The sequence below is a fragment of the Lagenorhynchus albirostris genome, chromosome 7, assembly GCF_949774975.1.
Source record: "Lagenorhynchus albirostris chromosome 7, mLagAlb1.1, whole genome shotgun sequence".
In the NCBI taxonomy this organism is placed as follows: Eukaryota; Metazoa; Chordata; class Mammalia; order Artiodactyla; family Delphinidae; genus Lagenorhynchus; species Lagenorhynchus albirostris.
In genome coordinates this window covers 8531817-8557019 of record NC_083101.1, presented here as the reverse complement: position 1 = coordinate 8557019, position 25203 = coordinate 8531817, and the positions used below count along the sequence as shown (strand labels likewise).

The window sequence follows — 25203 nt, the reverse complement described above, 5'->3', positions numbered from 1 at the left end:
GCTAAGAGGGCATCAGTGCAGAGGTTAACCTTTTTCTTGAGCACAGAAGTATCTTGCTGCTTCTAAATCTTAACTTGCTTTGAGAGCAGTAGTTTGAATTATATGGGCTTAAATTTCTGTGAATCCTTTTTTCTTCTTCTTCTTCTAAAATGAAGTTTCTCCAGCTCCTTTCTTCTGTATATTTAAAGACCAGGGATTTCACTGAGTTGTAATTTCATTTAATTGTCTGAGTAGGCCTTCACTTTTCAGTCCTCCACTTATAGCCAGAGGAAGCTGCAGCAAGAGAGTATTTTTAAAGATGCGAAGATTAAAACGTCTACAGTTACTGCCAATAGAAGAAAAAAAAACCATATATATATATATATATATATATATATATTTTTTTTTTTTTTTGGCGGTACGCGGGCCTCTCACTGTTGTGGCCTCTCCTGTTGCGGAGCACAGGCTCTGGACGCGTAGGCTCAGCGGCCATGGCTCACAGGCCCAGCTGCTCCGCGGCACGTGGGATCTTCCCGGACTGGGGCACGAACCCGTGTCCCCAGTGGATTCTCAACCACTGCACCACCAGGGAAGCCCAGAAGAAAATATTTTATCTCTGTTTGTTACAATCATGAACTTGGAAACTGAAAAGGAAATTAAAATATAAATACTATGGAGACAGATAAGCCTGAGTTCACATCATGGCTCCACTACTTCACAGCGTTGTTATCCTGGACTATTTCTTTAACTTCTGAGCCTCAATTTACTCATCCTTAAAATGGGGATAAAATAGTACTTGCCTCATAGAGATTAAATGAGATAATCCATGTAAAGCATTTAGCAGGGTGCCTGGCATATAGTAAATACTCTGTAAATATTCGCTATTATTTTTACCTTTCATTTACCAATATGAGGATTCTTGCTGAAAGAGGCCTTAGACAACGTCTAGTCCAATTTCCTTGTTTTACCTCTAGGGGAACTTAGCTCAAGGAAATTCACGTTGCTTGTCCAAAGCAAAACATAAAAGAACAATCCTGCTAAGGACAGCCTTTTGCCCTAAATGGGAGAGGAATTGCCAAAGGAAGAAAGACACGTCAGGTCATCTTAATTACATTTCATCATTAATTGCTATGTAAATGTCAGTGAATCACTTTTTTAGTAAATAAAAGTAAGAATCATGGAGATTAGTCAAGGTTGCCTGAAACAGATGCTCTCAATTCCCCCCTCCCTCTCTTACTCTGTGAGTGTGCTCAGGGTGCAGTCACTGCGGTTGGTTACTCGCATATGTTCCTTCATTGATCACTCCTTGTTGGTTTGTACCTCCTGTGGCCCTTCAGGGAATCCAGCTATGATTTTCTAGGAGATGATACTTAGCTTTCCTGAAGACCTGAGACTGGCTCCACATTATTTAAGTCTCCACCACACTGCGGCTCACTCTGTCCATTCTATTTCAGTGCCATGAATCTGGACAAATTCGAGAAAGGCCCCAGGGAAATTTTTCATCCTGAGATACAAAAGGTAACAGAGAATTTTGTGCTTCATAATTGTATAAATTTGATCACAGTGTTAGAACTGACAAATCATCAGTGATTCTTAGCCTAGGATCCCAACCAGAATCACCAGCGGTTCTCATCATGGCAAACCTCCCACCCGACATTCTGATGCAGTCAGTCTAAGATAGAGGCTGGGAGTCTGTCATTTTCAGAAATTCAAAGGATAGAAGATGTCCCGAAAGCTGTCCTAGGACTTACTGTTAAGGGAAAGCAGTCCGCCTTGGGAGAAAAAAAATTTAGAGTCATAAACTAGGTAACAGTCCATCAGAAAAATGTCAGCCAAACTTGTCTTGCAGTTGCAATCAATTTCGCTTTGAAATCATCCCCTTGAAACGTATAAACACAGCCATCACTAATGGTGTGACAGTTGTGTGTTAGAGCTGAGCTTCGAGGAGTTGGCATGCCAGGTGGGGTGACACAGGAAGAGGCTGGAGAGGCAGGTTGGACTCTATCCAGGAGACAGCGGGGAGCCAGTAGAATCTTTAAGCAAAGGAGCATCATGCTTAAATCCGCTTTTCAGGGAAATAATTCAGGCAGTATGAGAAGGATGGATGGAAGCGTGAGCGATCTTTGTGTACATACCTTCACGATACAGTTAGCTTTTATAATAAGTTCCTGGCTCTCAACTTAGCTTACCAGAAATGTATAGAATTGTGAATTCCCATGTCTTTTGTTCTAATTTAATTTTTAAAATAGTATTTGTACCCTGACTCAACCCCAGAAGGAACTGAGGCAAAAATGGATGTGTTAGGTTAAACTTTAAGCAACTTTAAGCCATAATGTGCTTAATAGTAGTTCCTTATAGCCACCTTAAAAACAAATTAGAATTATAAATTCAGTACCAGTGTGCCCTTATTACTTAATTTGTACCAGTTATCATACTCAATCCCTTCCTCCTTGGAGCCTGGACCCCCAGACACTGGCGCCTAAACCCACGAGGCTTTTGGATGCTTCCTTCTGCGTCTTGCTGCTGAGCAGATCCCTCTGCCCAGAGAGGTCACCCCTGCCTGGCCATCCTTATCTGCTTTCTCTCTCCCACAAAATGAGACAGGACAAGAAAACGAGATACAGCAACCTTCTGCCTATTTATATCATAACTCTATGCCTGTTTTTCACCAAATAAAAGACACTTTCACACTCTCCCTTCCATTCATGAGCTTTCCCTCCATCCTCTGTGGGTGTGAGCATCCGTGTGTGTGTGTGTGTGTGTGTCTGTGTGTGTGTGTGCAACTTACCAGCAGGAGTTCCCCTGCTGTCATCAGGTGTCTGTAGATTTCCCTTAGGAAGGCTTGAGCAACAGGCTTCCGGTGTAGGGAAAAGAGTTCTTACAAAACACTGGATCCAAAAGGTAAACAGAAAATAAACCACCTGCACTCTAAAGAAGGCATCTTTCCACCAAAAGTGGGAAGGTGGCTGATGCTGTTTTAAAATATTATTTGTCTGCTTCTGCTGCCCTTCTGTGTAACATTTTTCTCGGGCGAAATCTTCCCAGAAGCGGCATATGATAAGCTAGCTTTAAGTGGTTAGAGAAACCTCGGTATCTGTGTGTTTCTTCCCACTGCTGTGCATCATCTTTGTTTCCCGATAGTTGTGGTATAATATGCCTTTCCTAAATGACCAGGTATTGTATAAAAATCTGTAGGGCTAAATTTGAATATTTTAAGCACTTCGAAGGGGAGAAAAGTGGTGTCAATGTCAGTAGACTGAAGCTTGGCTTTCACAGAAAGTCAACATAAAATGACCACCATTCAGCATGGACATAACTTTTCGAACTTCATTTGACAGGACTTGCTGGTTCTTGAAGAACAAGAGGTAAGTAGTCTCGCGAGATGCCTGGTTGTGCCGCTCCGCCTCCATATTTGTAAATGAGCTTCCCCTTCACCAGGAACACAGCCCTTTATCCCAGGCACACCTCTCTGTGGATTTGCACAGCGAGAATCTCTTATCACTGAAAGACTCCACTGACATGTTTTCTCGGGTGTATTTCAGAATTTTCTATGCAGCTAGCCATAAAGATAGAAAAACAATCAAGTTGCTTAAATCTGCTTGGAAATATTCGAATGTTAACCTCATGATCAGGGTAAGGAATTAGGGTTTTGTTTTCATTCAGTTAAAGCTAGTGTACTTTATTAGCACACTCGACTTACAGAATGCCATATTATTTGCATGTTTCCATTTCCTGTTGTCCCACTTTAAAAAAAAATATGCTGGGTTTTCCAAGTCCATAACTAACATAGAGAAGTATCCGAAATATTATCTATAGACAGTTGAGTAAATGAGTGGAGTGTGTGTACACTGTGCCTCTCGGTAAATGGCAGTATCATTCGTCCAGTTGCTCAGGCCAAACTCGGGAACATCCTTGACACCTCTCCTTCTGTCACACCCCCCATCTAATCCATCAGCACATTCCATGGACACGTCTCAATGCCTCCACCACCACCGCTCGAACCCCTCGACACCAGCCCCACCGTCTCCTGCCTGGACTCTGCAGCTCTCCAGCTCTTTTCCCTGCTTCCTCTCTTGCCCTCTCTTCTAGTTTTCACAGAGTATCCAAACATGCCAGGCCAGGTCCTCCCTACAAGGGCCTGCGTGATATGGCTGGTGCCACCTCTCCATCCTCTGCTCTGCACTAACCACACTGACTTCCTTCTTCTTCCACCTCCTCAGGAAGCCTGCTCTTCCCACCACAGGGATGCTCCTCCCAGGTGTCTCATGGGTCACACCCTCACTTGATTAGTATCTCTGCTCAGCAAGGCCTTCCCTGGTCACCTGTTTAAGATAGCACACCCTGCCTCTCACCCACTGCCCTTCTTACTGCTTTGCTTATCTTCTTAACACATGGATTTCATTTATTCAGTTTTTATCTGTTGCCCCCATTAGAACGTAAGCACCATGAGAGCAGGGACTTATTCAATTTTGTTCACTGCTGTATCTTCAGAGCCTAGAACTGTGCAGATAGAGGACACAAAGTAAATATTTGTTGGTTGAATAAGTGAATTATGTATTGATTGAATGAATTATGAAATACTATGATGCCATTAAAAAGAATGAGGTAGACCTCATTACTGGCATGGAAACATTTCCACGACATAGTATTTACTAAGAAAAAAGTAATTCACAGGGCAATACTTACAGTATAATCCCAGTTGTTTTTATAAACACAGATTTCTATGTGTATTCATTCATTCACTCCTCTCCTCCATTCATTGATTCAACAAATGTTTACTGAACTCTGACTGTGGGTGAACCGTGTACTACTTGAGGCATTGGGGATTGCTGAACAAGACAAGGTCCCTTCTTCATGGAATTTACAATCTGGTGGGCTAAGACCAACTAAGCAAGTAAATAAGCAAACATAAACACGGTACTGTTGACAGCCCCAATAGCTGTGGGGAAAGTAAACAAGGTAGGTGATGTGGGGTCAGGGGTGGGTTTTATACATTAACCAAACAGGAAGGGTTTCTCTGAGGTAACGGCATCTCAGCTGATTCCTGAACATGGTGATGTCAATGCAAGGAAGGAGGCTGAGAGGTTTCACCGCCGACTGTTGGCAGGAGTTGCTTTGGGCAGGCTCATGGAAGTGTAAGGTGGGATGGCAGAGAGCGGGCAGAAGGAGACATCTACATTTTAATCTACATATTCACCATGTATGAATCATGCTTTTTGCTAAAGAATCCATGAACTCCACGTGTAGTTTGTAAAAGGCAAAAAATAAAAGTCATACACATTTCTGGCAAACATTTGAAGAATACAGAAATGTACGAAAGGCATAAAGAAAATATCACCTACAATCACAGAGGAAACTAGTATTGGTATAGTGTCACATTTTGATATATGTTTGTTATATTTTATATAAAATTAGGATTATACTATATATAGTTTTTATGTCTCAAAATGACTGTACTCGCTAATTCACAAATATTTATTGAGCGCCCAAGAGTGCATGCACCTGCCCGTTGTGACAAACAGTACAGAAATTTATCAGTGGAAAATATGAAAGCTCCCCCACTTCGCCACTTCCACCCTCCCTTGAAGAACCACTGTTTGCTGTTTGGTGTATATCCTCTCACACTTTTTTTGGATCTCCCAAATTTTGAAAAAGGAGTAGCTGATCTCTTTATTTCTCAATTTTATTTCCTTACTAAGGGGATATTTGCTAGAAGCAACAAGAGCACTCATGACAATGTACCTGAAGAGGTGTGAGCAGTGGCCAGCATCCTTCAGAGCTTCTCTGAGAGCTGTGTGGCCAATGCACTCTTCTCTAATCCTGCCAGCTTCTTGACTTTATCTCAATTCCACCCAATTATAGTGATAATCAGCTGCAAAGATGGGCAGGGAAAAAATTAGTAAACAATACTAGTGATGTTTCTGAAAGGTTAGCTATTTGGTAAAGTGTCGTTTGGTGTCCTGAAACCCAAGTTTTATTTGTCCACTGTGTAGAGAGCGCCCCCTGCCCGTGCCAGGAGAGAACATGGCATACCAAGTAAACACACGTGGAGAGGGTGACAGATGTGTAGGAACATGTGAATCACAGAAATATGGAGACATTGCCTAAATAAGAGTAACAAGGAACCGGGGGCGTCCAGTTTTGAATCAGGACATCATTTCTTGATTCCAAAAGAGTCTTCTGGAATCAATGGGACGTTAGTCTCCCCCGTATACTTAACTTTCTTCAGAAGAAATGTAATTCCTAGCATACTATTAATTCCCAAGAATGTGACTATGCGTTGGTTATAATCATGTTGAGTTTTGTCTCAGGAAATTTAGAACTTAAAAATTTAAAGTCCCATACAAGTAGGCATTACAAATATGACCTCATCTCTATGGTGAGTGTCTGAGCAGGACTGAAGTTCCAAGAAAACCAGTTCCCACAGATTCCCTCCACCAGTCACCTCCCTCCAGGGGCCCAGGTGTGGTCTTGGGACTTTGAGCACTCCCTCCCATCCCCCAAGTGGCAGCCAGCCTCATGAAGCACTGGTGACGTTAGGCTCAACACTTCGTTAAAATATGACCCGTGGTGGTCAGGTAGCCCCAAATCAAATGATGCCCTCCTCAAATAGCCCCTCCTAAAAACTATCTCCTCAAAAATTATAATGCATCTGTTCAGTGATGCCCTGATTTCTGGAGATAGGAGAAAACTCTGTTATTCATTGACATCGTTTGGGAAGCCCGGGAAACAAAATTACCAAAATGAGACCCCATAAGGAATTTCAAGTGCTTATCAAGGCCTTGCCACACCAGTCTTTCTGGAGCCTCCCCCTGAAGTGGGTGAGTACCCTCAGCAAGGGTACTGATGCCAGTCACAGAGCTGCCCCAACAAAGCTTTTTAAAGCTTCAGCCAGTGATCAGGCAGCAGTGGGTCCCATTTCTGCTTGTAACTCTTAGCTTTGCTCAACTCAAAACCATCCTGAGAAGACTCTGCCACTGCGTTGGAAAGAGCACTGGACTGAAAGTCAGGAGACCCGACTTCCAGCCCCAGTCCTGCCATCCACTTAGTACCAGCCTTGAGCAAGTCTCGTCTTCCCTGGGCTTCAGTTGTCCTTTCTGTAAAATGAAAGCTATGGATTCAGTGGACCAGAGGGTCCCTTCTGGTTCGAACAGGCTGTTAGTTCATGGCTCATGGCTCATCGCTCCAGTCACTGACCCAGTCTTTCTGCCCTTGGCTTGCTAGCTGTCAGCTCAGCTGGACCTGATCCTGGGCCTCCTGACCGTCTGCTGGTTGGTTCCTCTAGTCCTCTGGTTCTCAAAGTGGGGTCCCTGGGCCAGCAGCATAAATGTCACCTGTGGACTTATCAGAAATACAAATTCTTGGACCCTACCCCAGACCTGTGGAATTGGAGACCCTGGGAATGGGGCCAGCAATCTTTATTTTAACAAGCCTTCCAGGTGATACTGATGCCTGGTCAAGTTTGAGAACCACTGCTTTAGTCTCTGCACTGTCATTCTAAGAGGGTCGTCTGTCAGACCCCAGACTACTGTAGGTGCTTGTTAAGGGACCACTGAGAGTGGAAGCGGTGCCAGAGTCTCAGAGACATGTGATTGCTGTCACATTCCCAAGGGAGAGAAAGAAGAGCTACAAAAGTCATAGAACCCTGAAGTGGACAGAAATCCTTGACAAAATCCCAAGAAATTTACCAAAAACGTGTTTGTGATGAAGAGGTGATCATTTGGAAGCAGCTTGTGAAAAATAAGTTGTATCTGACCACTTGTGTTTCTCTTCTCATTTATTACGCATACAATTATGTCATGAATATTTATTAACCCTCTCCAATATACCCAGCACAGTGGCGGGTCCTGGAGATTCCACGGAAAGTAAGATGTGTACCTTCCCTCCTTCACAGGACTTAAGTTCTAGTGGGAGAAACGGACAAATATGCAAGCTCAATAAAAAGAATTACAGAGTGTGAATAGTGCTATTAAGAAAACAAATAAGCTGCCGGGACGGAGAATAACAATGCGGGAGTGTGTTGGGAGATCAGGGAAGGCCTCTCTGGAAATTGACGTTTGAGTTGAGACCCGCATGGTGGGCAAGAGCTTCTGTAGAAGGAGCTGTGGAGGAGCCCCGGGTGGAGGGAACAGCCTGGGAGCCGCCTCCCTCTTCCTCACTCCGTAGAGGAAACCACCAGTTAGAAAATTACTACTACTGATGGGTATGCATCTGTCCCTCAAGTGTATCGGGGGCAGAAGAATGTTTAGAAGTACAGCCGTAGACCTTTGGATTTTCAGTCTTAATTCTCCCAGATCCAGCTGTCCTGAATTCAGGCATTCTGCCTTGATTCCCCACTCTGACCCACTGGCAATGTTTTAATCACCTTTGTTCTTTGCCCCTTAACTGACCCCTGAGAATTCCCGCTTCAAACAGCCTTGCAAGGGTTGGAAAAGCCTTCTTTTCCAACCTCAGATTTTTTTAAATTATGAAATACTTCAGGCACACAAAAATGTATAGACAACAATATAATGAAGACCTATAACCCTATTACCCAATTTAAGAAAAAATATATATATTAAAAATACAGTTGAGCTCCCTGATCCCATTCCTCTCTCTTCCCTGTGGAAGCTGTTATCTTGCATTTGGTATTTATCATTCCCACAGAGTCTGATTTTAACCCAGCATTTAAAGTTGAGGATAGTAGACTGAACATTTGTACTAACTACTTCTTGATTGCCTTTTTCTCCCCACATCTGTTTTATGACTTCTTGAGATTAAATAGCTTTAGGAATTGGGGCAACTGAGCTTTTAGAATACGTTGCCTACAGTTTCCATTTCTATTTCTAAAGGAGTCCTCGAGATATCAGCCTCAGATTGTTGTGTTAAATTTTGAGTTACACTGAGCTCTCCAGGTTCCAGACTGCTGCTGCGGGGCTGATCAGAGGATGGTGCCAGTCCTGTGAGTTCCTGTGGGCTATTTATTTTGAGCACTGTTTTGCTGCAGAATGGACCTGGCATCCTGCAGACGCCATTAGTAGTGACATTTCAAATGAACTCACAGAAAAGCACAGTTTCCTCTGTAAGCTATAAAAATCAAGGAATGCTTGTTGTTAATATTGGTCAAAATTGAGATGGAGGGGAGGAAGTAATCCACCAAGTAGTCATTCAGGTCACTGTAGTATTCCTGAATAACGACTAGCACGTCTCTTAACTGTGTATGCTTTGATGAGAAAACTAAATTCAGCACCTTTTGTTGTCTCATTGTAAGGGCTCTGTGAATTTCAAGTTTGGGGTTCTTTTTGCCAAAGATGGGCAGCTCACAGATGATGACATGTTCAGCAATGGTGAGTGTCTCCTTTCTTCTGACACCCGGCCCCGCCTCATTGCAATTTAGATGATCCCAGCTGAACTTGCCTGTTGCGTTGGAGTTTTTAATGCAAAGAAGCAGCCAGTAGTTTTACGAAGTTGAAGGGTGAATTTTCAGGGTAAATTTTATAGGAAAGAAGTTGCCCAGTTTCCTTCATCTGGCAAATATTTATTGGTCACCAAATTACTGGCACCAGGGATACAGTCTAACTAGAAAATTACATGGGGATTTGAAGAATTTCATTCTACATAATCTCAGGAGCAAAGAGGCGACTTTTCTCTGGGATTTTTATGCTTGAGAGAATTACAAAATGGTCCTATTTCCTGTTATTTCACACTTTTCGTATTAAGGACCTGTTTCTTATCAATGGGAGCAGTAATGATGTTTTCATTTTGCAACACTAGACCCTTGTGACCCCAGTCTGGCAGCGCTCAGCTTGGTTAGTCTAATTCTGTAGTTTTCCTTTCCTCGGATTCTGGGAACTGTGACCCTCCTGTACAGTCTCCGAGAAGAGGGAAGCACGATTTCTCATTCTGTTTGCCTGCTGCACATGTCGGCGGAGCCTGGTTAATTTTCAAGTGATTTCACTGCATAGTTAGAAAACGGGGACTTGTGGACACTGTACTTTCTTCACATTTGACCTCTTCTTACAGAAATCGGAAGTGACGCTTTTCAAAAATTTTTAAATCTCCTGGGTGACACAATCACTCTCAAGGGCTGGACAGGCTACCGTGGAGGTCTGGACACCAAAAGTAAGGTTGCCTCCTGGTCCATTCTGCTGTGATTTGTATAACTTTTGTTAGTCAGCCTCATCTGAATTTGAATTTATACCCAAGGTGGGGTACGCTATCTCATAACTGTACAGCATTTCTGGTTTTTTTCCTGTACTTTTACTTCTGTCATTTTATTTGCTCTTCACGGCCAGTCCTTGATGTAAGCCAGGCAGGTGACATGAGGCTCATTTAGCCTAAATTTGATAGGCTTCAAATCAGGTACCCTGACCCTCTGGGGGCCCCATCTCGCCCACGTTGGAGTCGTGTCACAGATTCTGAATACAGAAAGGTTAGGCGATTTGTGAGAGCTGCCCTGTGAGTAACTTAACTGGCAGATGCGGGGATGAAGTATTTGGTCCCAGTTGTCAGGCCTCAGCTCCCCCCTGCTCCTGCCCCCCTGACGAGCTCTGTGTGCCTGTGGTGATTCCTGGAGTACCTGCAAGTCCATCATCCTCACTGCCCTTTCCCAGTGTGATCTGATAGACATCCCTAGCAGTTAGACACTGTTTTCATCCCCATTTTCAAATTAAGAAACTGAGGCTCAGAGAAGGCAAGGTAATGTGTCAAAAGGAACATAGCTAATGAGAACTTGAACCCAAGTCTAACTCCAAAGCACATGCTTTGAATCACTATACAATGCTGCCAGGGATATAGTTCCTTTTGTTTTATGGACATGATAGCTGTGTGTATGTCATCTTGTGTTCATTTTGTCCTGAACACCAGCAGTACTAGAAGGCAAGGAATTGTAACATACTCTCCTTTTGAGCCCAGACTTCTCATGATCTCCTCTGCTCCAAGGCAAGGCATGAATCAGACAGCAAGCGAGCTTAGACGGGGGTGAAGAGGTCCCCCTGTGTGGGCAGGAGCCTTGCATCAGTTGGAGGGGGTTCCATACTGTTGCTTCCACTCAGGTGGATAATCATAGGGTCTTTGGGATGTACTAACTGTGCTGTATTCCTCTAGTCTGCAAGTAAAGACTGTTTCCTTATGGCCTCAGAATTCTCTGTGCTCACTAATGTATATTGTATTTTACAGATGACACCACAGGGATGCATTCTGTTTATACCATCTACCAAGGGCATGAGATCATGTTTCATGTTTCCACCATGTTGCCATATTCCAAAGAGAACAAACAGCAGGTACGTGTGAACACGCAAACCGTTCAATAGTCGGTGACCTCAGTGTGGAGAAAGCATAGCTATGGCTTCATAGAATTAGAGACTACGGATGTTAATACATGAGCTGAACTTCAGGCACCAATTTTGGGGATGTTGCTACAGTCTGTTTATTTGAACTTTCAACAAGCCGTAGGAAGAACTACCCTCACTGATCAGGAAATAAAGGATCAGAGGCAGTGGTGCTTGTACACGTCTGTGTGGATGTGTGTGTGTGTGTGTGTGTGTGTGTGCGCCTTTGTGTGAGTGTGGTTTTCTACCCTCCTGAGGGACTATCTTGCATATACGTGGCTTTTTCTCTGTGACTTCTGTCCATGTGCCTTGTGTCTTGTCAGAATGAGATTTTTCCAAGGTGTAACACTATGTTTCCTGAGGAATGGTTGCAAGTGTTTTTTCAGGTTAGTGCAGGAGGTTAACACTGAGCATCTACATGGCCTGTGCCCTGTCGGGGAAAAAGCTACCTGAGAACACTCCTCACCCACCCCAGAGATTAGCCACTTCCAGGAGAAAACTTGCCAGTTTGATGAAATCTAGATATAACAATGATACATGCTGCTGGTTTTTGAAGGATTTGGGGGGTTCCATTTACCTTTTTATTAGATTCTTGTCCCTTTTTTTACACACTGAAGGCATCTGTATAAGTAAATATCACAAACATGAATGGACAGTTATTCAGCAAAGATTTGTGAAAAATAGGAACCTAGAGAGGGTATGTGATGGGCTAAAAGGGCTTTTTTCTGAACACTTATAATCCATATTTCAGTAAGACTTCAGTGAGGGGGAAAGACACAATGCAGATCATTGGGCTAAAACATGGCGGTGTTGTCTTGAAACATAGCGGTGCTTTGGGGACATGGTGGGGGGTGAGGGGAGGTCAGGAAGAGCTCGTTCTGTCTGGTGGTTTGAGGCCTGGAATAAGGAGCTGGTGAATTGTCTTACAGGCAGTGGAGACCCATTGGAGGTTTTAAGCTTGTTCTGATTTTAGAAGGCTAACTTGTAAAGGACAGGCGGAAGCAGGAAGTGCCTCAGCCCAGGAAACCTGCTTAAGTGGCTAAGAGTTACTTTCTGCAAGGCGTCTTCCCTCGTGTGGTTGAGGTGATCTATGTTAGTGCTACCAGGCTGCCTCTACCTCTTAGGAGCTGAAGCTCTTAGGATCTTGGGATCACGTGGAGAAGAGAAACCAAGCTGGCCTTCCCAATCGTCATGAATTGTGTTGACCTCTTACATCTCAACAATAATAGCGAAAAACTTCCACTGAAGTATTTTACAATCCTCCTCCTCCCCCAACTCTGTCCGACATTTTCAACCCTGTACATTCACCAACATTGCCCATGTCCTGTGACAGATAAGGGCATTAGCCAGAGACAGGAGGAAGCAATGTGACAGTTCAACCTTCACCCAACCCAAGTCTTTAATCTTTTTTCTTTTAATTTAATTTGTTTTTGGGTGTGTTGGGTCCTCGTTGCTGTGCACGGGCTTTCTCTAGTTGCGGCGAGCTGCGCCTACTTTTCGTTGCGGCGTGTGGGCTTCTCGTTGCCGTGGCTTCTCTTGTTGCGGAGCACAGGCTCTAGGCACATGGGCTTCAGTAGTTGTGGCACGCTGGCTCAGTAGTTGTGGCTCACAGGCTCTAGAGCACAGGCTCAGTAGTTGTGGCTCATGGGCTTTGTTGCTCCGCTGCATGTGGGATCTTCCCGGGCCAGGGCTCAAACCTGTGTCCCCTGCACTGGCAGGCAGATTCTTAAGCATTGCACCACCAGGGAAGTCCTAAGTCGTTAATCTTATCTTTTTGAGGGGGCTGTTAGCATATTAAGATGTAACGCATTTACCAGGAGAACTGAAATATTCCCAGATGGACTCTGGTGTGCTCAACATCCTGGCCAGCTCCATGGGTAGTGCTAGTGTCCTCCACTTGCCCAGCATCAGTAGATATGAAGAAAATCACAAGTAGAAAACTTGTCTCTATTACCAGGAAGATAAAGCAGGTGGGAAGAGTCAAAGAAATGCACAGTGACAGTGAACCTTATTGGTGCCTGATTGTGGGAGAGCAGAGAAGGCCCACTAACTGCAAGCCTCCTTCTGAACCTGTCATGGTTTCTTGGGGGCCTAGGGTAACGGTCAAAAGTCAGAGGCCAGGGCTTCCCTGGTGGCGCAGTGGTTGAGAGTCCGCCTGCCGATGCAGGGGACACGGGTTTGTGCCCCAGTCTGGGAAGATCCCACATGCCGCGGAGCGACTGGGCCCGTGAGCCATGGCTGCTGAGCCTGCGCGTCCGGAGCCTGTGCTCCACAACGGGAGAGGCCACAACAGTGAGAGGCCCGCCTACTGTAAAAAAAAAAAAAAAAAAGTCAGAGGCCAATGTGGCTCATAAAATCTTGGTGGCTTTTTGACCTCCTAGCATCTAGAATGCTAGTGGAACAGTCCAAGCCACATTCCCAAATCTGATGTAAAGAAACAAGCTTTCACAAAGATTTTGTAGGTTCTGGTATTACAATTAACTCCTTCATCTCTCTCCTCCATCACCAGACCAAACCACAATGCAGGCAGGGGAGGGGGTGTAGTTATTTGGCTCTCTGAGACTCATCTTCTCCCTAACGTCCCGTGATGTCTGCACCCCTAACATCCAGTCTCCCAGCATTCCAGACCCCGACAGCAGCACCTAGGACCAGATGAAAGCACAGGCTCTGTGATCAGCCTGATCTGGGCCAAGCCCTAGCTCCGCCACGAGCTAGCTCTGTGATCTTGGACACCCCGTGTGTGCCGCCAGCCCCAGGGCTCGGTTCTCGGCTCCCTTCTCTTTCTACACTCATTCGTCCCTTTATGATCTCATCCAGTCTTATGGTTCTGAACATTTTTTATATGCCGCTGACACTCAAACTTACAGCTCCAGCCAGCCCTCGCGGGAACTCCAGACCAGATATGCAGCGTTCTCGACACCTCCCCTGGGCTCAACATCTCAGACCTAGTCTTTCCAAAGCTGAACTCCAACTCTCCTCCAGACCTGTTCCTCCTGCAGTCTTTCTTATCTCTGTTGATGGCTATTCTGTTCTTCCAGTTTCTGGGGCAAAATGACTCTGGAGTCATTCTTGACCCCTCTCTGTCTCATCCCATTTTCAATTTGTCAGGAAATCCTGTTGGCTCGACCTTCAGATGACACCTAACCTCTCCTCGCAATTCTGTTACCACACAGCTCGGAGCCCCATCACCTCTTGTTGGATTATTGCAGTAGCTTCCTCTCTGGCCTCCCTGCTTTTACCCTGGTGCCTGATAGACTGTTTCTCAGTCCTCCAGCCACAGTGATCCTTTAAAATGCACGTCAGTCTCTTCCTAAACAGTGGCTCCTGCTTCACTCAGAGTCAAAGCCATATCCTTAGAGTGGCCTGCAAGGCTCTGCGTGACCTCTGTTCCTTCTCTGGTCCCATCGCCCACTGCTCTTCTTATTTCCTCCCTCCCAGTCATATTGGCTTCCTTTCCTGTTCCCCAGAGTCACCAGATACTGTCCCATGTCATGGTCTTGGCGTTGCCCTTCTTTCTGCCTAGAACTCTCTCCTACCAGGTATACTCTGGCTGACTCACTCACTGCCCTCAGATCTACCCAAATGTCAGCTGTTAACCTGAACCCCTGGCTGAATCTAAAGCTGCAGCCCGCCCTCTCCCAGCGCCCCCAGGCCCCTGCGTGGCTCTCTTTCCTCCATTGCACGTATCACCGCCTAACGTTATGTGTATTATTTAGTACACTTGTTTGTTATATTTACTGTGTAATTTCTGCACCCCCTGCTAGAGTGTACGCCCCATGAGGGCAGGGAGACTTGTCTGCTTTGTTCCTGGCATATACTAGGAGCTCAATAATTACTTTTAAAAAATACATAAAAGCCATGGAAGCAACCTAAATGCCCATTGACAGACTAATGGATAAAGAAGATGTGGTACATATATTCAATGGAATATTACTCAGCCATAAAAAGGAATGAAACTGGATCATTTGTAGAGATGTGGATGGACCTAGAGACTGTCATACGGAGTGAAATAAGTCAGAAAGAGAAAAACAAATATTGTATATTAATGCATATATGTGGAATCTAGAAAAACGGTACAGATGAACCAGTTTGCAAGGCAGAAATAGAGATACAGATGTAGAAAACAAATGTACGGACACCATGGGGAGAAAGCGGGGAAGGCGGGGGGGCGGTGGTGGGATGAATTGCGAGATTGGGATTGACATATATACACTAGTATGTATAAAATAGATAACTAATGAGAACCTGCTGTATAAAAATTAATTAATTAATCTTAAAAAATAATAAAATATATGTATATATATAAGCTTTATTGAGATAGTATTCATATACCATACAATTTGCCCACATCAGTATGTTCACAAGGTTATTCAACTATCACCAGGGTCAATTCTAGAATATTTTCTTACCCCAAAGAGAAACCCCTCTCTTAGCCATCACTCCCCACTCCACCACTGCCCGGTCTCTGGTAACTACCAGTCTGCTTTCTCTCTTGATTTGCTTATTCTGGACACTTCGTATAAATGAAATCACATAATATGTGGTCTTTTGTAACTAGCTTCTTGCACTTAGCATGTTTTCAAGTTTCATCCATGCTGTAGCCTGTATCTGTATCTCATCTCTTTTTATTGCTGAATAATTTCCCATTTTTTAGATACCTACCACATTTTGTTTATCCACTCATCAGTTGATACATCAAAAATTACTTATTTTTATTTTAACATAAAATTTACAATTTTAACCACTTTTAAGTGTACAGTTCAGTGGCATTAATTACATTAAGTACAGTGTTGTGCAGTCATCACCACTGTCCATCTCCAGAACTTTATCATCTTCCCAAACTGAAACTCTGTACCCATTAATCAATAAATCTACATTTCTCCCTCCCCCAGCCCCTGGCAACCACCATCCTCCTCTCTGTCTTTATGAATTTGACCATTCTAGGAATCTCATATAAGTGGAATCAAACAACATTTCCCTTTGTGTCTGGCTTATTTCACTGAGCACAGTGTCCTCAAGGCTCATCCATGTTGTACCATGTGTCAGAATTTCCTTCCTTTTTAAGGTTGAATAATATTCCATTGTATGTTTATACCACATTTTCTTTATCCATTCATCCACTGGTGGATGTTTGGGTTATTTCCACCTTTTGGCTATTATGAATACTTCCACTAAGAACATTGGTGTACAAATATTTATTTGAGTCCCTGCTTTCAATTTTTGGAGTATATACCCAGAAGTGGAATTGCTGGATCATATGGTAATTCTATGTTTAGTTTTTTGAGGAACCACCATAACATTTTCCACAGCAGTGGCTATATTTTACTTTCCCACCAGCAATGCATAAGTTCCAATTTTTCCACATTTGTAACAACACTTGTTATTTTCTTTTTTTAAAATAGCTATCCTAATGGGTGTGAAGCGGTATCTAACTGTGCTTTTGATTTGCACTTCCCTAATAATTAATATATTGAGCATCTTTTTGTATGTTTATTATCCATCTGTATATCTTCTTTAAAGAATTGTGTATTCAAGTACTGTGCCTATTTTTTAATGACATTATTTGTATTTTTGTTGTTGAGTTGTAGGAGCTCTTTATATATGTTATTGGATATATGATTTGCAAATATTTCTCCCATTCTTTGGGCTGCCTTTTCACTTTGTTGATAGCATCCTTTAGTGTACAAAAGTTTTAAATTTTGATGTAGTCGAATTTGTGTATTTTTTTCTTTCATTGGCTGTGCTTTTTGTGTCATATCCAAGAAACAATTGCCAAAAATCTTTTTGAACTGAATTGAATTGAAATTATTAGAACATCTCTAAACCTTAGTTTCCTTATTTGCAACATGAGGATAATATCTAATATGAATCAGATATGGATCCTGTTCTCGGGAGCTTACTGTATAGAATAGGGGACACACAAGGGATCCATGGAGTACAGTGAATCATTCTGTTTGGCTGGTTAGGCAAAGGTCTTGGACAGGGGTTGGCAAACTATGGCCCATGGGCCGGATGCAGCGTACTGCTTGTTAAATAAAGTGTTACTGGAACACAGCCATGCCCGCTGATTTATGTGTTGTCTATAGCTGCTTTTCTGTCACGACAGCACAGCTACGTGGTTGTAAAGAGACAGTACGATCTACAAACCCAAAAATATTTACTGTCTGGGCCTGTACAGAAAAGATTCACTGACCACAGGTCCAGGAGATCATTTTGGAAAGGTCAGCTGGGATCAGATTAGGTAGGGCCATTGTTCTCGCCAAGTATATGCTTCAGAACTAGCGAAGGCATTTATTTATATTTTTAAATATACATGTTTGAGCCCCGTCCCTAGGGAATTCTGATGCAATGCCTCTGGTCTGGGGGCCTTGAATGTCAGACTAAGGAGATGAGGCAGCAGTGAAGGTGAACCCAATCAGAGCAGTAAAGTGGGAGAGAACGGAGGCAAGGAGGCTGTTAAGGAGGCTCCTGAGGGAGGGTAGTCAAGAGGAAATGCAGGCCTGAATTGGGAGAGGAGGGGAGGAGATGGCTAGGGAAGCCAGGAGATGGGCTGGTGAAATTTGGGAGGCAAGGAGACAAAGATACTGAAGCTCCGGGCTCTGTGAGCATTGGGGTTTGTCGTGCCGAGTTAGTGCTTTAACTCTGTGAATGTACCGTGTGTGAGCAAAATTCTCAAGGGACGTGTTGTATGTTTGCGTCCAGGTAGAAAGGAAGCGCCACATTGGAAATGACATCGTCACCATCGTGTTCCAGGAAGGGGAGGAGCCTTCTCCTGCCTTCAAGCCTTCCATGATCCGCTCCCACTTTACACGTATCCTGAGCCTGTGTGAACCCTCCCACTAGCAAGCTGTTGGTCAGCCTCAGTGGACTTAAAATGACCCTCAAACCAAATGTTACGGTTGACTGGCATGTTGTGGTTGTTTTGCATTGCTAGATTCTTAGACCCACTGTGTTGAATTTTTCCTCTTCTCTCTCCATCCATTGCAGTAATGGATGGACGCATTCTCAGAGAATTCTTGACTTTGGAACTATCTTCCCTTTCCTCAGGTAGTCTATGAAATGAGGGAAACTTCCTACCACCCATTGATAATAAAGGAATTAGAAGAATTATAGTTAGTGAATCCTCTCAGAAATTTGCTTTAGGTATAACAACTTGCAAGTTAAGATAAAAAGCCAAAATAATGTGTCTTTGTTGATTCTAAGCCCTAGGAATGGCTGCTACATTACCATCTCTTGACATTTGAGATATGATAGAATTAATCCTATTTTTATTTGCTTTCCCTCTACTTCCTCTCATCCCTCTTTAGCTCATATTGCTGCCAAAGCCCTGCTGAAGTTCTCGGTAATGTCCAAGCTCAGCTCAGTCACACAGGCCTGGCACATGAGCACGGTCAGCCCAACACATCCCCAGCCTTGGCCCCGTTGTCCTGGGCCGCTGGCCATGACAGTGAGACCCAGTGGTAGTGCCTACAGGTTGTACATAATAAGTAAAAGGCAACTAATAGGCATTTTTCAGAATAAATTCTGTCTAGCTGTTCATGTTCCTTGGAAACTCCAGTGAAAGTGTTGGGAGATAGAACCGTGGTGACTCGTTGCATCTGCAAGTAGGTTGCTCTGCATCCTTTGACTTGTTCACTGTAGCCTCACAAAATTGCCATGAGGGCAGGGAAGAAAACAGATATGCACGTACACATTAATAATAAGTGATATCTTGCTCTGTTCACTGATGTAGGACTAATATTTCCCTCTTCCTGCAGCGGTTCTTCTTGTAGAACAGAAAGAAAACTTCTCCAGGAGGGGGAGGGAAGTGATCAGAATGACAGAGAGATCATCATCATTTTTAGAATTTCCTTTTGTTATGAGTTTTAGATTTGAGGCTTGGCATATTTGTTTCTGGAAAGGGACAAGCCGATAATTAATGCAAATTCTTTCCACTAAGTCTAGGAGTGGAAACTGAGGGACTGAGGATGGTTTTTAGCCCTAGCTAAGGAAAGCCGGGGCTGGGAGATGGTGGGGGAGGAGGAGGAATGGAAGAAGGAAAGAAAAGCTGGTGGAGGTGGTACTATTTCAGACTCAACTCGCACGACACAAGCAAAGCAGATTCTACTGAGAGGCTGCCGCCAGCTACACTGGTTTGTTTTGGTTTGTTTTGTCTACCAAAGCCAGAAGGAGAGAGAAGGAAGGTGTACAGTGGAAACATTTAAATTTCTTTTCTTTTCAAAATGTGTGAGATGAAATATATGACTCATTTCATTTTGGGACCTTGTTTATACTTTCAGGCAAGGGAACTGATCTTTTTGCTTTGTTTTAGTTGCTTAACAGCGTTATTTATATTGCTTTTCTGAAGGATTTGGAGAAGTAGCCCTTTCCCGAAAGGATGAGCACGCAGAGGTTGAACCTGTGTCTTCCCAGGCTGTGTCTTTAACAGAAGTCAAGGTTCCATCTCAGCCTATGGGTGACAAGAGCCCTGACCCCAGGAGTGCAGGTCCAGGATGATTCTGCACACAGGGTTTGCAAAGCACAAGCCGTTGACTGTGTGAGTTGGGGTCATTGATTAATTTCCTTAACCATCACCACAGATATTTTTGCCTTAGTGAGGTATGATCAGCAAAAGGACAATTACAGGTTGGTAACAACTTTATCTCGATTGCTTGTTCTAATTCTCATGTTTACATGTTAATTTGGCATTCATTTTAAGACTTTTTTTTTTTTGGTCACGCCGGGTCTTAGTTGCAGCAAGCGGGCTCCTTAGTTGTGGCTCGCCGGCTCCTTAGTCATGGCATGTGAACTCTCAGTTGCAGCATGCATGTGAGATCTACTTCCCTGATGAGGTATCGAACCCAGGCCCCCTGCATCAGGAGCTCGGAGTCTTAACCACTATGCCACCAGGGAAGTCCTAAGACTCTTGATATCCATATTTTTTGATTGATTTGAAAGCCACCGTGTCTTCCGGAAAAGCTTGTTTCATATAGTGTTGCTCCATGCAGTAGACCCAAGGGTCAGGGTCAGGAATGTTACTGTGCTCCACAGAGGGCACAAGTGTGATATATTTGATCTTGACCAGAGTACCCTCCTTCCTAGGCTACATTCTTGCCCGTTTATCCTTCTCAAAAATTAATCCCGTTCTCAAAAATTAATCTGTTAAAAGGTATCGTGATGTTCTGAAAAGAGCATGAACTTTGAGCCAAATAGATCTGGGTTAGAATCCCAGCTCTATCACTTATTAACTTTGAGGCTTTGAAAAAAAAGGTGTTTATCTTCTTGGAGCCTCAAGCCTCGTCTGTGGAGTGAAGGTAATGATTCTACCTGGACAGGTTGGTGAGAATTAGCTGATGCTATGTCTTAAAATACCAAGTATGCTGCCTGGTGTGCAGTGGGTGCTCAGTGGTGGTCTTTGCTATTGTTCCTGGGGTGCCTGATCTTGCCTGCGGCTTGGTGGGTTGGACCACGAAGGATCCAGTAAGACTTGGTCTTTGCCCTAAAGCACATAGGATTGCTGCATGGTGGCCAAGGCTCTGGCAGCCCAGAGAAGGGCCTCCTCCTATGGAAGGAGCATTCCTAACAAATCACATAGGCAACTGAACAAATTTAAGATCCAAATATCGGTGATCTTTGAAGAAAAACCAAGTAATTCTGCAATGTTCTCTACACAGGCTGAAAATATTTTCAGAGGAAAGCGTACCACTCTTTGGCCCACCCTTGCCCTCCCCACCAGTGTTTACAGACCACCAGGAATTCAGGGACTTTTTGCTAGTGAAATGTAAGTTTCTATTTTGAAATGTTTTTGCAACTTGTTCTACATCAGAATACATTTCTTCCAGTTCTCCCAGGATGCTGTAAAGAAGACATCATTGTTTAAGCATTGATTGCATTCCATGTTCTGTTAATTCTTCACGAGAAGCGTATTTAGTTTTCTGACAGTGTTGCAAAGGTCTCTCCTGGGTTCTCATCTATACCTACCATCCTACCCACCAAATAGCTAATATTTATTCAGTTTGATATGCCTAGCTCTGTGTTCTTTTATACGTATTATGTGACTTACATTCTTACAACAACCCTATAAGGAAATATGGTTATATCCATTTCACAAGCTAGAAAATTGAGACCCCAAGAATCTAAATAATTTGCTTAAAAATGCACAGATAACAGCATAGCTGGGATTCAAACCTGTAACTATCTTGACCTCAAGCTCCTAACTGTACTGCACACTTTCTATTCTGTGCTCTTCCACTTCATTGACTCTCAGTGTCTGTTGTCCACTAAACCACCGGCTTTTTCTTCCAGAAGAAACTTTCATTGAGCTAAGAATCCCAGTACTCTGCTTAGGCAATTGTTATTTTTTCTAACGAAATGCAGCAAATATATATTTAATCCCATTGAATGGCATCCTGGTGTTTTTGCCCATGTGTTGGATGAGTGGGTGGATGGGTGGGTTGGTGGATGGATGGATGAGTGGGATGGATGGATGGATGGGTGGGTGGGTGGGTGGAATTGTGGATGAGGGCACGTTGGGTGTGTGCTAGGTCTTCAAGTAATTAGATGTACCCTCTGCTCAGGAAGCTTGTAATCCAACAAGAAGGGTAAGAGAGACATACCTATGGACTATGGGTTTGTACAGAGAAAATTATAGAGTTTTTAAGCATTCTTCCATGAAAGAAGAGTTATACCAGTATTAGGAAAGTGGGTGGCATTTACTGTGAGGAGTTTCCTTGAGAAGGACATTCTTCAATAGCCTGTTAATATTTGTAACTCCCTTTATAACTTGATTTATTTTAGTAATTAATGGTGAAAAAGCCACTCTGGAAACCCCAACGTTCGCCCAGAAACGTCGACGAACTCTGGATATGTTGATTCGATCTTTATACCAGGATTTGATGCCAGATTTGCATAAGGTAACCCTGGGTCCGTGGTGTTCTTTCCTTCTCACGGGGTCTGAGTAGAGAACACAAGTCCTAGCGATGAGTCCTGGTTAGAAAAGCATAGGGTCGCCTGATCCTGCTGTCAACACTGGACTGTGGCCTCCAGGGGCTCATGTTCTCTCATGGTTGTCACGGGAAGAAGGGATGTTGAATGTCCATATACAGGAGCGTGATTTTCATAAAGCCAAGGCCTGTGGAAGTCGAGATGCAGGCTGAGGGCATGAATGTCAGTCAGCAGTCCCTGGAGCATTTGAGAGTACTTTTGGGGTATCTTCTTTGGGGGTACTGCTCGGCATTACCCGTGCCATGGAGCTGATAGACAGGCAAAGTGGGGATTTGGGGCAGAGGCTGGGGGCTCTGTAAGGTTTTCTGGAGGTTTACTGGTGAGCCCCATATTCAGGCACTGAAATAAGCATGTACATTCACTGAAAATCCACTTTGTGCCAGATACTTCCTAGGCTGAAGGTGCGTCCACACTGATGGGACCCAGTACCTCCCTGAGGAACCCAGCGCCTCGAGGGGCACCCATGCTTTTGGAGGCCTCTAGACTCAGTGCGAGATCGCCACATGTCAGAGTGGTTAACGAGTGTTAATGCAAAATGAAATCATCGTTGTTTAGAAGCATTTCCCAAATTTAACAAGGAAGCGCAGAACAAGGGGGGAGACTTCCCTAGAATTGGTACAACTACAAACTCCGGCAAAAGGAGTTGCTACTGATGTGTGAACATAAATGCAGTGTCCGGTCTCAGGTGGCCGCCCGGAGGGATGACGAACATCAAAACGGGCTGGTGCTCGTGCAGTCCTTTCCCTTCAGCACAGTGACCCCCACCATCTTACAGGTGCCCTTGATTTCTGGCTGGTCGATACACCCTAACTACTCACAGCGATTGGTCCAGACCAACCCCAGGGCCCTAAAGAGCCAGCCATAATTGGCAATCTGTCCATCCCCTTTTTTCCTTAAAGTCAGGAAACAGTGAAGAGAGGGTACCAAGAGGAATATGTGATGTCCTTCAGGTCTCACCAGAAACATCACTGCCTTAGCAGCCTTCCCCAGCCCCCAGCGAAGCCACGTGCCCCTGTTAAGTGCCTCCACACGCTTTACGGACCTCCCCTTCACAGACATTATCCCACGTGCCAGTCATGCAATCAGCTACTTAATCTGTCTCCCCCGTAGACTCTGCTCCACCAGGACACAGGCCACGTGCCTCACATCCCCCAAATCCGGCAGAGCCGTAGATGCCCAGCCAATACTTGCTAATTGCATGCGTGCACCCAGTTCTCGGCAGTTTGGAAGAAAACTAACATGTACTGAGTATGTGCCCAAGCACCTTCCATGCATTTCCTCACTTAGTCCCCGTAACACACCTCAGAGACCGGTATTAGCCACACAAAGACACTGAGACTCAGAAGTTAACTCCCTTGCTCGAAGTTACCCAGAAGGCCACAGAGCTGCACAACTCCAGGGAGCACCGTTCACATAGAATTTTGTACGTCGTGTTCCAGGGGTGCCCCTCTCTGAGAATGGCATCCTTGGGGCTGTGCAGCGTGGTGGCCGACCACGCTGTTAGGCAGTTAGTAGGAGGGGGGATGCTGGTTTGCTTGATTCCAGAGCCCGTGCTCTCAGCCTCCACGGGGCGGGCTCTCCCCCCGTTGCTCCTTAATCCCTCGCGTCTAGCACAGACCTGGCGGGCGCTTAAGTGGTGCCTCATAGATGCTTATTGAGAGAACGAATAGAGAAGGCAGAAGTAGGACCATTTGGACAAATAGGTGTGTGCACTAAGAGAAGCCGAAGGATGAGATTTGACAACCATCTTTGGAATTCATAACTTGTCTTTCTTTTTCAGAACATGCTTAATAGACGATCTTTCAGTGATGTCTTACCAGAGTCGCCCAAGTCAGCACGGAAGAAAGAGGAGGCCCGCCAGGCAGAGTTCGTTAGAATAGGGCAGGTGGGTTTTATTCTGACACCTGTTTTATTCTGACATCCAAACCAGATGGCCCGCCTGCAAAGAATGTTATGTTTGCATACTCCTGGAAGAGCTCTGTCACTTCTCTTAGGATTATTGTGGAACCACGAGTGAGAATTTTTTTTAATTTTATTGAAGTATAACTGATTTACAATGTGTTCATTTCTGCTGTACAGCAACGTGATTCAGTTATACATATATATTCTTTTTCATATTCTTTTTCTTTATGGTTTATCACAGGATATTGAATGTAGTTCCCTGTGCTATACAGTAAGACCTTGTTGTTTATACGAAGTTTTTTTTTTTTTTTTTTTTTTGGCTGTGTTGGGTCTTCGTTGCTGCGCACAGGCTTTCTCTAGTTGTGGTGAGCGGGGGCTACTCTTTGTTGCGGAGCATGGGCTCTAGGCGCACAGGCTCAGTAGTTGTGGCTCACAGGCTCTAGAGCGCAGGCTCAGTAGTTGCGGCGCACGGGCTTAGTTGCTCCGCGGCCTGTGGGATCTTCCCAGACCAGGGCTCGAATCCGTGTCCCCCACATTGGCTGGCAGATTCTTAACCACCAGGGAAGTCCCTAGACGAAGGAGATTTTTGATAACCATGTAGGTGTAGCTCTCTGCAGGCGTGAGTGAGAGGAAAGCCCTCTGCTGAAGCGGGGTGACACTGGCTGGGAGCAAGAGGCCACAGGGCCCAGGCTGGGCTCCCTCTTGATAAGGGAGCATGTATCATTTGCCTGCCTCCCGGGAATTTTCTGAAGTGTGGGGAGCCAATTTAGGGAAAGCACCTTGAACTCCTGCCTGGCAGGAGTCAGCACATAGGGGGTGTCCTCGCAGGAGACCTGGATTCCCCCTACCGCTTGGAAGTAGTTGTCACAGTGAGGCGGCTCCCAGGCATCACCTTATTCCAGATTTTGGAGGAAACCATTCCCCCTTTGCCTTGCTCCTACGTGACATTAGTATTTCTCAGTTCTGGAGGTGACACAGCTTTCTGCCTTGGTCCCATGTCACAAGAGGGAGGAGGAGAGCTGCCAGCTGC

General features: G+C 44.5%; 1 protein-coding gene across 1 annotated transcript in view; it reads left to right on the top strand.

The window, feature by feature from the left end:
- The window catches only part of GARNL3 (GTPase activating Rap/RanGAP domain like 3), a 154332-nt gene that overhangs the window by 96109 nt on the left and 33020 nt on the right, over positions 1-25203 (top strand). Inside the window, exons 8-17 of the mRNA XM_060154318.1 lie at positions 1434-1497; positions 3318-3344; positions 9230-9305; positions 9982-10080; positions 11137-11240; positions 17991-18099; positions 19868-19913; positions 20942-21048; positions 22065-22180; positions 24052-24156. Of these exons, the coding sequence (XP_060010301.1) occupies positions 1434-1497; positions 3318-3344; positions 9230-9305; positions 9982-10080; positions 11137-11240; positions 17991-18099; positions 19868-19913; positions 20942-21048; positions 22065-22180; positions 24052-24156 (853 nt within the window). The remainder of the gene's footprint in view (positions 1-1433; positions 1498-3317; positions 3345-9229; positions 9306-9981; positions 10081-11136; positions 11241-17990; positions 18100-19867; positions 19914-20941; positions 21049-22064; positions 22181-24051; positions 24157-25203) is intronic.